The 14,345-nt window shown below is 38.8% G+C and overlaps 1 protein-coding gene across 3 annotated transcripts in view; it reads left to right on the top strand.

Moving 5' to 3' along the window:
* Positions 1–13,156, top strand: part of LOC128702597 (transcription factor IIIA) — a gene marked incomplete at its 5' end in the record, with an annotated part of 33,280 nt that extends 20,124 nt beyond the window's left edge. Inside the window, 2 exon segments of one of the 3 annotated variants that reach the window (XR_011391334.1) lie at positions 9,311–9,823; positions 10,226–13,156. Coding sequence is in view for 1 of the 3 variants with exons in the window: in XM_070080993.1 (XP_069937094.1) it covers positions 9,311–9,730 (420 nt within the window). 3 annotated transcript variants of the gene reach the window in all.
* Between the last annotated feature and the right edge of the window lie 1,189 nt (positions 13,157–14,345).

The following is a 14,345-nucleotide window of genomic DNA, read 5'->3' as shown; positions in this document are numbered from 1 at the left end:
CAGTATCATCAGCAAAAAATAACTGTGTCACTTCCCATTTTGTATTTAATTCCCCATAATTTAATCCCACCCCTCTCCCGAACTCCCTTGCATTTACTTCTTTTACAACCCCATCTATAAATATATTAAACAACCATGGTGACATTACACATCCCTGTCTAAGACCTACTTTTACTGGGAAGTAGTCTCCCTCTCTTCTACACACCCTAACCTGAGCCTCACTATCCTCATAAAAACTCTTTACAGCATTTAGTAACTTACCACCTATTCCATATACTTGCAACATCTGCCACATTGCTCCCCTATCCACTCTATCATTTGCCTTTTCTAAATCCATAAATGCAATAAAAACTTCCCTACCTTTATGTAAATACTGCTCACATATATGCTTAAATGTAAACACTTGATCTACACATCCCCTACCCACTCTAAAACCTCCTTGCTCATCCGCAATTCTGCATTCTGTCTTACCTCTAATTCTTTCAATAATAACCCTACCGTACACTTTTCCTGGTATAATCAGTAAACTTATTCCACTATAATTTTTACAATCTCTTTTGTCCCCCCTCCCTTTATATAAAGGGACTATACATGCTCTCTGCCAATCCCTAGGTACCTTCCCCTCTTTCATACATTAAACAAAAATACCAACCACTCCAACACTATGTCGCCCCCTGCTTTTAACATTTCTGTCATGATCCCGTCAGTTCCAGCTGCTTTACCCCCTTTCATTCTACGTAATGCCTCATGCACCTCCCCCACACTCACGTCCTGCTCTTCTTCACTCCTAAAAGATGATATACCTCCCTGGCCAGTGCATGAAATTACCGCCTCCATTTCTTCGTCGACATTTAAAAGTTCCTCAAAATATTCTCGCCATCTACCCAAAACCTCCATCTCCCTCTCTACTAACTCCCCTTCTCTCTTTTTAACTGATAAATCCATTTGTTCCATAGGCTTTCTTCAACTTGTTTAACTCCAAAATTTTTTCTTATTTTCATTAAAATGCCTTGACAGTACCTCTCCCACTATCATCTGCTCTCCTTTTGCACTCTCTCACCACTCTCTTCACTTTTCTTTTACTCTCCATATACTCTACTCTTCTTATAACACTTCTGCTTTGTAAATACCTCTCATAAGCTACCTTTTTCTCTTTTATCACACCCTTTACTTCATCATTCCACCAATCACTCCTCTTTCCTCCTGCACCCACCCTCCTATAACCACAAACTTCTGCCCCACATTCTAATACTGCATTTTTAAAACTATTCCAACCCTCTTCAACCCCCTCCCCCACTACTCATACTTGCACCAGCCCACCTTTCTGCCAATAGTTGCTTATATTTCACCCGAACTTCCTCCTCCCTTAGTTTATACACTTTCACCTCCCTCTTACTTGTTGTTGCCATTTTCCTCTTATCCCATCTACCTCTTACTCTCACTGTAGCTACAACTAGATAATGATCTGATATATCAGTTGCCCCTTTATAAATGTGTACATCCTGGAGCCTACCCATCAACCTTTTATCCACCAATACATAATCTAACAAACTACTTTCATTACGTGCTACATCATTCCTTGTATATTTATTTATCCTCTTTTTCATAAAATATGTATTACTTATTACCAAACCTCTTTCTACACATAGCTCAATTAAAGGCTCCCCATTTTCATTTACCCCTGGTACCCCAAATATACCTACTACTCCCTCCACAACATTTTTTCCCACTTTAGCATTAAAATACCCAACCACAAGTACTCTCACACTTGGTTCAAAACTCCCCACACAATTACTCAACATTTCCCAAAATCTCTCTCTCTCCTCTATACTTCTCTCTTCCCCAGGTGTATAAATGCTTTCAATAACCCACTTCTCACATCCAACTTTTATTTTACTCCACATAATCCTTGAATTAATCCATTTATAGTCCCTCTTTTCCTGCCACAGCTTATCCTTCAACATTATTGCTACTCCTTCTTTAGCTCTAACTCTATTTGACATCCCTGACCTAATCCCATTTATTTCTCCCCACTGAAACTCTTCCATCCCCTTCAGCTTTGTTTCACTTAAAGCCAGGACATCCAGCTTCTTCTCATTCATAACATCCACAATCATCTCTTTCTTATCATTCGCACAACATCAACACACATTCAGACTTCCCACTTTGACAATTTTCTTCTTATTCTTTTTAGTAATTATTACAGGAAAAGGGGTTACTAGCCCATTGTTCCCGGCATTTTAGTTGACTTTTACAACACGCATGGCGTACGGAGGAAAGATTCTTATTCCACTTCCCCATGGATATAAAAGGAAAAGTAATTAGAACAAGAACTAAGATAAAATCAAAGAAAAACTCAGATGAGTGTGTATAAATAAACGTGTACATGTATGTTTAGTGTGGCCTAAGTGTAAGTAGAGATAGTAAGACGTACCTGTAATCTTGCATATTTATGAGACAGACAAAAGACACCAGCAATCCTACCATCATGTAAAACAATTACAGGCTTTCGTTTTACACTCACTTGGCAGAACAGTAGTACCTCCCTGATATTGAGCAAATGCATGTGAGCCAGTGGTTCTGGAGATTTCTGGCAAAGAGTTCCAGATTTTGGGCCCTTTTACGTACAGTGAGTTTTTGAAAAGATTTAGCCTGACACTGGGAATATCATAAAGGTTTTTATGCCTAGTGTTGTGTCTTTGAGTCCTATTGCAACTGCCAAGAAAGCATTTCAGGTCATGATTTATATTATAATTAATTGTTCTGCAAATGTAGGTTGCACAATAGTACAAGTGAATATTTTGTATAGTGAGTAGATTTAGATCTTTGAAGAGAAGAGGGAGGGGGGAGATGTTGTCTAGCAGTGGATTGTGTGATCATTCGGACTGTGGCTTTTTCTTGGGTTATTATTGGTTTTAGGTGATTTGTCGTTGTGGAACCCCAGGCACAAATAGCATAGGTGAGGTAGAGGTAGATCAGTGAATAGTATAGTGTAAGTAGTGCTGTTCATGGTACATAGGAACATATCTTTGAGAGGATGCCAGCTGTTTTAGATACTTTTTTTTGTTATGTGTTGGATATGGGTCTTGAATTTCAGGTTGCTATCAAGGTGCAAACCGAGGAATTTCCCCTCATTATGTTTAGCAATAAGGGTGTTGTTAAGCATAATGTTTATTTGGACCTTACTTGCTCTACTCCCAAACATAATGTAAAAGGTTTTGTCTATATTAAGTGTAAGTTTAGTGACAGTCAACCAGGTTGCTATTTCTGTGAGGCTAGATTTGAGTGGGAGATGACAAGTCATGTCATCAGCAAAGAGAATAGGTTTAAGTTGTTGTGATACATTTGAAAGGTTGTTGATGTATAAAAGGAAAAGGGGGGGGGGGCCAAGGATTCCACCTGTGGTACATCATTGTCCATCCATCACCCATGGTGGCTAAACCTCCCACTTCACACTTGGAGGGCCCGGGTTCGATTCCCGGCGGGTGGAAACATTTCAACATGTTTCCTTACACCTGTTGTCCTGTTCACCTACCAGCAAATAGGTACCTGGGTGTTAGTTGACTGGTATGGGTCGCATCCTGGGGGACAAGATTAATAAGGACCCCAATGGAAATAAGTTAGACAGTCCTCGATGACGCACTGACTTTCTTGGGTTATCCTGGGTGGCTAACCCTCCGGGGTTAAAAATCCTAAGAAAATCTTATCTAACATTTTATCATGCTGAAATGAATTATTATTTTTATCATTTTTGACACCCATATTATGTTTTAGCATCCTCACTCTGACTGCCCTTTTTTTTTTTTTTTTTTTTTTTTTTTTTTTTTTTTTTTTCAACAAGTCGGTCATCTCCCACTGAGGCAGGGTGACCCAAAAAAGAAAGAAAATCCCCAAAAAGAAAATACTTTCATCATCATTCAACACTTTCACCACACTCACACATTATCACTGCTTTTGCAGAGGTGCTCAGAATACAACAGTTTAAAAGCATACACATATAAAGATACACAACATATCCCTCCAAACTGCCAATATCCCAAACCCCTCCTTTAAAGTGCAGGCATTGTACTTCCCATTTCCATTACTCAAGTCCGACTATATGAAAATAACCAGTTTCCCTGAATCCCTTCACTAAATATTACCCTGCTCACACTCCAACAGATCGTCAGGTCCCAAGTATCATTCGTCTCCATTCACTCCTATCTAACACGCTCATGCACGCTTGCTGGAAGTCCAAGCCCCTCGCCCACAAAACCTCCTTTACCCCCTCTTTCCAACCCTTTCGAGGACGACCCCTACCCCTCTTTCCTTCCTCTATAGATTTATATGCTTTCCATGTCATTCTACTTTGATCCATTCTCTCTAAATGACCAAACCACCTCAACAACTCCTCTTCTGCCCTCTGACTAATGCTTTTATTAACTCCACACCTTCTCCTAATTTCCACACTCCGAATTTTCTGCATAATATTTACACCACACATTGCCCTTAGACAGGACATCTCCACTGCCTCCAACCGTCTCCTCGCTGCTGCATTTACCACCCAAGCTTCACATCCATATAAGAGTGTTGGTACTACTATACTTTCATACAGTCCCTTCTTTGCCTCCATAGATAACGTTTTTTGACTCCACATATGCCTCAACGCACCACTCACCTTTTTTCCCTCATCAATTCTATGGTTAACCTCATCCTTCATAAATCCATCCGCCGACACGTCAACTCCCAAGTATCTGAAAACATTCACTTCTTCCATACTCCTCCTCCCCAATTTGATATCCAATTTTTCTTTATCTAAATCATTTGATACCCTCATCACCTTACTCTTTTCTATGTTCACTTTCAACTTTCTACCTTTACACACATTCTCAAACTCATCCACTACCCTTTGCAATTTTTCTTTAGAATCTCCCATAAGCACAGTATCATCAGCAAAAAGTAACTGTGTCAATTCCCATTTTGAATTTGATTCCCCATAATTTAATCCCACCCCTCTCCCGAACACCCTAGCATTTACTTCTTTTACAACCCCATCTATAAATATATTAAACAACCATGGTGACATTACACATCCCTGTCTAAGACCTACTTTTACCGGGAAGTATTCTCCCTCTCTTCTACACACCCTAACCTGAGCCTCACTATCCTCATAAAAGCTCTTTACAGCATTTAGTAAGTTACCACCTATTCAATATACTTGCAACATCTGCAACATTGCTCCTCTATCCACTCTATCATATGCCTTTTCTAAATCCATAAATGCAATAAAAACTTCCCTACCTTTATCTAAATACTGTTCACATATATGCTTCAATGTAAACACTTGATCTACACATCCCCTACCCACTCTGAAGCCTCCTTGCTCGTCCACAATTCTACATTCTGTCTTACCTCTAATTCTTTCAATTATAACCCTACCGTATACTTTTCCTGGTATACTCAGTAAACTTATTCCTCTATAATTTCTACAATCTCTTTTGTCCCCTTTCCCTTTATATAAAAGGACTATACATGCTCTCCGCCAATCCCTAGGTACCTTCCCCTCTTTCATACATTTATTAAACAAAAGTACCAACCACTCCAACACTATATCCCCCCCTGCTTTTAACATTTCTGTCATGATCCCATCAGTTCCAGCTGCTTTACCCCCTTTCATTCTACGTAATGCCTCACGTACCTCCACCACACTTACATTCTGCTCTTCTTCACTCCTAAAAGATGGTATACCTCCCTGGCCAGAGCATGAAATTACCGCCTCCCTTTCTTCCTCAACATTTAAAAGTTCCTCAAAATATTCTCGCCATCTACCTAATACCTCCCTCTCCCCATCTTACTAATCTTTAATGCAGACTTTAATCCTTGACTGAAACTGACTTCTATTAATGTTGGTAGAATTACCGACAATATGTCAAGTAAAAGGACACAAGTGCAACTAGTGTAACATTTTATTGTGGCAACGTTTCGCTCTCCAGGAGCATACCGACTTGAAAAAGCTCCTGGAGAGTGAAACGTTGCCACAATAAAATGTCACATTAGTTGCACTTGTGTCCTTTTACTGAAACTGACTTATTTTATTACACAGACTGAAACACTCTCCATACTTACTCATACCCACCCACCACGTTATATCTTCTAACATAAGTGTACCCCTTGCCTCTTCACTGCACTGATTGATGGGTTTAGTGATTCTTTATTCTTTTTTTTAACCCTTTGAGGGTTTTGGACGTACTAGTACATCTTACGCGCAGGGGTTTTTGACGTACTAGTACGCACAAATTCTAGAGCCGTCAAATCTCGCGGGAAAAGGCTGGTAGGCCTACATGTGAGAGAATGGGTCTGTGTGGTCGGTGTGCACGGTAGGAAAAAAAATCTGGGACCCAGTGATGCATTGTGGGAACGCCATCTTAGTAAACAATATCCACCATGCCTCGCGGTAAGAAGCTCCTCACTCCTCGGTGAATTGGGACACTTTTGTTCCCCAGTGACAGTTCTAATACAGATGGAAGTGCCAGTGAAGATGAGTTTCAAGGTTTTGGCGAGGTTTTGACCGAAACTAATGACCATAATATCGGTAATAGTGAGGAAAACCCAGACGACCCTCAACCTTGCACCTCTGGTGCTGGGCCGTCTTGTTCACGTTCAGTTGTACCAGAATCCAAGAGGAAACTTCTATTTTCCCAAATCCCAGATTCAGATGAGAGCATGTGTGATGATAGTGATAGTGAATATGAACTACAAGCTCTTCAAACTAGTTCCAGTAGTGATAGTGAAGTGCAATATTCCCCAGTGAAGCGTCAGTATATACGACGATATATGCGCTCTGGTAGTGTGCCATATGCTATTCCAAGGGGAAGGAGTGCATCTCGGAGTACATCCCGTGGCTGTACAACAGAAACAGACAGTGAAAATGACGATGATACTGTTGCAATTGGGATGGAAAATGTGCGTGGTGGTAGTGGTGCCGGCGGTGAGGCACCAGCAGTGGGCCATGCTGCCACCCACGCTGCTGATCTACAACAAAGGCCACCATCCCCCACCCACATACCACACCAGCCTCCACAACCACCTGTCATTGTCCAGTACCCACCAGCAGACCGCACCTGGGATTGGCAGGAAGCTGTCAATTTTGTTCCAAATGCCCACCAGTTTGATGACAGCCAAAGTGGAATACAGCCATCTTGTACACTTGGGAACAATGCCACTGAACTGGAATGTTTCGAGTTATTTTTTGACGAACCACTGATGGAAAGTATTGTCATGGAAAGCAACACATACTACGAGTACACCATGGCAAACACATTACTTTCACCAAAATCACGTCTACACCAGTGGAAGGAGGCAACTGTGGCTGAGATGTATCTTTTCTTTGCCACAATAATGCTTATGCCACATGTGTATAAGCACAAAGTGAAATCATACTGGTCAACAGACTGCCTGATTGCAACCCCAGGTTTCAGTGATATAATGCCAGTGAATCGATTTGTTCTAATGTTACGTATGCTTCACTTCTCAGACAAAACCAGGCCTGACAGAAACGACAGGTTATATAAGATTAGGAATGTGTTTGTGTATCTGAAAGAAAAATTCAGTACGCATTTTTATCCCTTCAGGAAGCTTGTAATTGACGAGTCTTTGATTCTGTTCAAAGGAAGACTTTCTTTCAAGCAGTACATACCAAGCAAGAGGAAGCGCTTTGGTATAAAGTTGTTTGTGCTTTGTGATTGTTACAGTGGTCTGGTATTGGATATTATTGTGTACACTGGAAGTTATACATTGCAAAATACCAGGAAGTTATTGGGCATCTCAGGTGATGTGGTTAGAACAATGATAGAACCATACCTTGGTAAGGGGCATATATTATATACAGATAACTGGTACACAAGCCCCTCACTCAGTGATTTTTTGCGAGTGAACATGACAGATGTGTGTGGCACAGTGCGTGTAAATCGGAAACATATGCCCAGGTTTGACGCTTGCACTCGTAGAGGTGAGGTGCATGGCAGACAGTGGCAGGCAGCATAGAGAGAGCAATGAACCCATTCTAAAACCTGCAGCTGTGATTGATTACACCTTCAACATGCATTCAGTGGACAAATGTGACATGCAGATTGGGTTTGCTGATTGTGTTCGCAAGAGTTATAAGTGGTACATCAAACTGTTTTTCCATCTTCTGGACATTTCCATGCTCAATGCTTATAATATGTATAAGATGAGGACCAGAAACAAACCACAGTATGGCGAATTCTGTTTGTCTGTCATCAGACAAATAGTATTCAAGTACCAAGGAGCAGCACCTGCAATTGACCGCCCACCAAATTATCAACAACTACCTGCTCGTCTGAAGCATGGTGATCACTTCCTGGTAAAATTGCCTGCTACTGCTTTCAAGAAAAAGGCTCAGAAGAGGTGTTACGTCTGTTCACATACAAAAAAAACGCCCACAACAACGCAGAGACACTCGTTTTATGTGTGAGGAATGTAAAACACCACTGTGCATGACACCATGTTTCAAAGAGTTCCACAGGCTGCAGAACTTCTAGAAACATTCCCTGTGACTGTATATGTGTATATAAAATATAGAAAAATAGTAATAAACAACATTCATATCGTTTGTTTGTGTAAATATTTTCTATAAACAAAATAATGACAACAGTGTTTACGCCCTTATTGTGTAGTATTGAAAAAGAAATAACTTACAAAATACTGATCATGTTGGCCTCAGAGGCCATAAAAGTTACTCAGAAAAAGAAAAATTGAAAGTAGTACATAAAAAAATAAATAGAAAAATACCGGGCGACGGCAGTCGGCGATGTTACCAGATGTTCAATTTTGGCAAACTTCACGCCTCCATATCTCGGTAAGTATTGACGGTAAAATTTTTTTGTTTAGCCTATAATGTTTAGAAAAAAAAAAAACTATTTTTTCATAAGAAAAAATAATAATTTTTTTTTTTTTAAATTTGGCCGACCCTGAGAACGAGTTTCAGAGAGGGCCTGTCGACCCTCAAAGGGGTTAATACTACTGGTATGATTTTAGGAAAAAAAAATTGACCATATGGGAGGATGACAGTGTGCCAAGTGCTAGCAGTTTAAAAATTAAACCATACATTTATTTCATGAATATTTTTTAATTAACTGTTTTGCACCGTTATTACTGAAGCGTTTGCTTTATTTCTTGTAATATTACACTGTTCCATTTAGTTGCACTGAAAACAGTCTTAAATCAGCATTATTTACTCTGTGGTAGTCTAGTGTACAGAAGGATATTTTTCATATTCAGAATGGTCTAATGTGTTTTTTATATTTTGCAGCAAAAGTTAATGTATCACACAAAAACTCATAGCCCAGGCTACAAGCGAAACTACACTTCTATATCAAAAAAGCCTCGAAGAACTCGTAAAGACAAAGGAGTCATGCGTAAAGATATTAATAGCTTTTTGTCTGTCTACTACAGTGATGAGGAATCAAAGGAAACAAATGATACAGAAGATAACTGTAGTGTCCAGGAATCCAAGGATTTAAAAGAAAGCTACAGTGATGAGTACTCTCAGGAAACAAAGAATATTGAAGACATTTATAGTTATGAGGATTTCGGGGAAGAAAATTATCTAGTAGTCAGATATGTTGATTACAAATCCAAGGAAGAAAAAGATTTAGAAGATAATTGTTGTAACAAGGAATCCATAAAAAACAAAGGAATAAGAAGACAAGACAAGACAAAAGAAATATAGTGAGCTATCGGTGTCATGACGACATTGATTTTGGAACAAAATTTACCTCCAGTGTCCAAGTGGAAATGAATGCTCAGCATGAATGCCATGCAGGTAGTGAAGGAAATATAACTTCTTTCATATTCTGATTTACTTAGGTTTTATTCTGGGTAAGTTGATGTTCGTAATATTCTGAAATATTTTGTACCTGCATCGTTCTCTATATAAAAATTTTGAATGGAACTGCAGCATTATTCATAGACAGGAAGGTTATTAAATATATTCAGTATTTAGAGTTTTGAAACTATATATGTATCGTGGTTATTTTGTTTTAGAAAAAAAAAATAATAAGTCTGTTTGAGTTACAGGACAGCATTTTAGTTCTTGAATGAAATTCATGCAGACTGAGCTATGAGAAAAAAATTTCTATGTTAGTTGGTGTGATCAGTGATTACTTAGAAAAGTTATTGTAAATGTTTGTAAGTTAACTCCTACATATACAACTCTTGGTTGCAGATGATGCCGAAATAATGAGGAGAATAAAAACTGAAGAGGGTTGCAAGTAAGAAGCTGGAAATGAGGAAGGGGACAGTGATAACAGTACAATTTATGGGTGAAAAACTCAAACAGCTGAAGAAAGACATCCTTAACCCTTTCACCATCTCCCATGTAGATATATGATGCCAGTGTTGCTTGCATCATCTATATAGTGCTCTCAGATATGATCTTGAACAGTAAATTTTACCTTAGACATGAGAAAATGGGTCTGTGTGGTGGGTTCCCTTGAAAGGGAGTCCCTCGTCGAGGTGAAGAGGCTCTTGATCCAAGGAATTGGACCCCTTGTCTCCTTCCTTGGATCAAATCTAATTGATCCCACCCCTCCCTACCTCTTACTTACCTTCCCTTCTCCTACCCATCCATTTTTTGGAGTATTCTTGTAAATTATAGCTCATAGGTTGAGGGAAAGAAAACTATCATCTGTCTCATTCTATCGAGGACTTCAGTCGGTGGCAATTGGATCATCTAGGAATGCGTTGAGCTGCTCTCTGGAGTTCTGGTCGGTGGTTTTGCGTGTCAAGTGATAAAATATTCCTAGAGGCTGCCTGTCCTGTTGGTTCCGGGAGGTGGCAGCCTAACGGGGTATGACTCTTGGCAAATGTTCGACTACCCATACCTCTTGCTGGCTGAGGTGGCTTGGTTGATGCTCAAGGAGCCATCCTGGTCTGTTGGTTTACTGGCATGAAGAGTGAGGCAGAGAGCAGTTTCCATACAACATCAGAACTGCAAGCCATGCCAAGGGTACTCTATGGATACAGAGTGGGATTATACATAGTCACTTTTTTGGGTGTCCCTCGAGCTGCCCTTATTTCCTCCCCTTACCTTCCCACCCTTTGTTAAATTTTTAAGGGAAAAATAAACCTTAATCATGGACGATCATATCCATGATTTGCCTTCTGGGTCCCTTCTTTTCCCAGTAGCACCCTTAACTTTCACAGTCTCCCTCGTAGATTTACAATATTGATACTCTCTCTCACTTTAATGTGTGTTTTAACACACCGCCCTCAAATGTGCTGCTAGTGGTAAATTTTGGTCTAGATATGAGAAGATGGGTCTGTGCAGTGAGTATGCACAGTATTAAAAATTCCTACCTTGTGCATTGCAAGATCATAAAAGTAAACCTCTTGCCTTTTGTTTGGTTAAAATAATACTGAGGTGTTTTCTTGGATTGTTTTTATGGTTTTATCGACTCTTTTGGTATCATTTGTCAGATGGAAAACATATTAGTGAACTGAAGATGATTTTGATCAGTTTCAGGACAGGAAGTAGCTCGAAATAGCGCTCAGAGTACAGGAGGTCCCTGTTCGTATGTCTCTAAGGTTTGCAATCCCAAACAATAAGTGAAAATCACCAGCAGGTGGAAAAAGTTATTTTTTTTTTTATCATTGGATGCATCTAAAACACCTGATAACATTTACAGTATCCTATATTACGTGCTCAGTACAGCTAGGCATAAAAAACAAAGAAAAAAGTAAAATAAATACACAGTACATATAATACTTTAAGATAAGGCATGGGTCGTTCTTCCCTTACACAACTCTTATACGAAAATGGTGATAATGGCAGACAAGCGGTAAAAGCACAGAACATAAACATAATGAGCAGTGGCTGACTTGACAGCCATCATAAACATGAAACACTGAAAAGAGGGAGTTGTACACATGGGGCCCTCCTGTAGCTGAAATATTAGATTTTTACTAGGTCTGCTTCAGTTTTTGTGATGGTCTATACAGTGGACCCTCGACTAACAATATTAATTGGTACCCGAGAACGATTATCGTTAGCCGAGTTTTTGTAACGTTAGTCGAGGCAACATGTTAGCGTTAACGTATCGTTGGTCGAATTTAACGTTAGTCGATGCCAACGTTGGTCGAGGGTCCACTGTACTATGATTGATCAATCTTGGTTATGTTTTATGAGAACTTTGGTAAAACATTGATTTCTTATATGATGGATTCAAAATGGGGGGCAAGTCTTATGTAGGAGAGGCCTGAGGACATAATTAATGAACAGAGGACAAGTTGCTTTAGTGGCTGGAATGCCTTCAGTGTTTATTTTGGACTCGGGTTTTTAAACTGAAATGATCACGACATACAAAATACTATGGAGCATAGACAGTTATAGTTTCATCATCTAGGTTACCAAAAAGAACAAAGTGGCAAGATTGAAAATTACACATATTGGCCACAGGAATATTAAGAAATATTCCCCAAACACAGGACTAATAAAGAAGTGGAATGAGCCAAGCAATGTTCAGAAGCAAACTCCATTGAAGGGATCAGAATTAACCCTTTCAGGGTCCGTCCCGTAGATCTACGGCTTTACGTTCAGGGTCCAAACCATAGATCTACGCCATGAGCTCAGCTCACTCTGATAAACTGTGAGTGGTACATTTGGGCCTAGATATGAGAGAATACATCTATGTGGTATGTGTGCACCACATAAAACAGATCCTGCAGCACACTGTGTATAATGAGAGAAAAAACTTAAATCATGATTTTTCAATTAAAACAGCAACTTTGCAGTGTTTTTTCGTATGTTTTTTATAGTTGTATTTGCGATTTCTTGGTCTCATTTGATAGAATGGAAGACATATTACAGAAATAGAGATGATTTTGATTGGTTTTAGCACTGGAAATGGCTTGAAACTGAGCTCAAAGTAGCGGAAATGTTAAATTTTTGCCGATATTCAAGAGTAAACAAACGACCTCACACGTCTAATACACGTCAGCTGGTGGGTCTAATATACGTTCACAAATATGGTGATGATATTTATACAATTATTACAGTATTGCATAACAGTAAATCTTCTATTTTTTGGTGTGAATAAAAATTCATTATGTGAATAAAAAATCAAAATGGAATTTATTTGTAAAGCCTCAAAACATAACTAATGAACAGAGGAAACGTTAGTTTAGTGCCAGTAATGCCTACATTGTTTATTCTGGACCCTATTTTGAAATTGGAATATTTTGAACTTTGTGTTAAATTGGCCAAATTAACAATTTCCGATCACTTTATTTTGTAGTTGAAACAGTTGACTTGGCGATTTCTTGTGCTCAATCGATAGAATAGAAGTAATACTAGTGAAATAGCTAAGAATTTGGTTGACTGGAATAATGTAATTGGCCTAAAATGGGAGTCAAAGTCGGCAAAATCGCCGATTCGTAAATGTCGCTGACACATCAAAATTCGCGAGAGCATAATTTCGTCAATTTTCCACCAAATTTCGTACTTTTTGTTTTATTACCTTCACAAAAAGATTCTCTACGATTTCATAAGAAAAAATAACAATTTTTTTTTTTTTAAATTCTTGGACACTGGTGCGTGACTCCAGATTTGGGCCTTGGACCCTGAAAGGGTTAAATATGATAGGGGTTTAATTATGCAAGTTCATTGGAAGTTGAGGCGGGACCAAGATCTGGAAAGTCATCCTTTTCCAAATAGATATATAATTATTGCACAATATTCTGAAAGATCTATTTTATATGTTACTATATATTTGACCTTACAGATGACTAATTTTGTCTTACCACAATGTAACATTTTTTTATGTTTCTCATATCAGCAATATGTACTCACAATAAAATACTGTAGAGTATGTAGGTTTAAATCTGAAGGTGTAGTACACGTACACCAGTCTTGATCCTGGTGGAACTCGTATTGTGAACGCTATCTCAGAGTAGACAAAAGATAATGCAAAAGAAAATTTATTATAATACTAAACTCTGTACAGTATTGTATTAATGTTGGTATAATGCTAAACTCTGTACAGTAATATATTAATGTTGGTAGAATTACCAACAATATGTTAGGTAAAAAGACACAAGTGCAACTAATGTGACATTTTATTGTGGCAACGTTTTGATGTAGTAATATTAGTTGTAATAGTACTACTACTACTACTACAATTAATATTACTACTATCACTAGTATTACATCTCACTCTAAGCCTATATATACCCTCTGTGTCTATATACTGTTTGTAATGGCTTGATGAAGCTCCTGTAGAGCGAAACGTTGCCACAATAAAAATGTCCCATTAGTTGCACTTGTGTCCTTTTACCTCTGTACAATA

This window comes from Cherax quadricarinatus, unplaced genomic scaffold (assembly GCF_038502225.1).
Source record: "Cherax quadricarinatus isolate ZL_2023a unplaced genomic scaffold, ASM3850222v1 Contig1423, whole genome shotgun sequence".
In the NCBI taxonomy this organism is placed as follows: Eukaryota; Metazoa; Arthropoda; class Malacostraca; order Decapoda; family Parastacidae; genus Cherax; species Cherax quadricarinatus.
The sequence above is the reverse complement of the archived record's forward strand: the minus strand, read 5'-3'. Positions and strand labels throughout refer to the sequence as shown.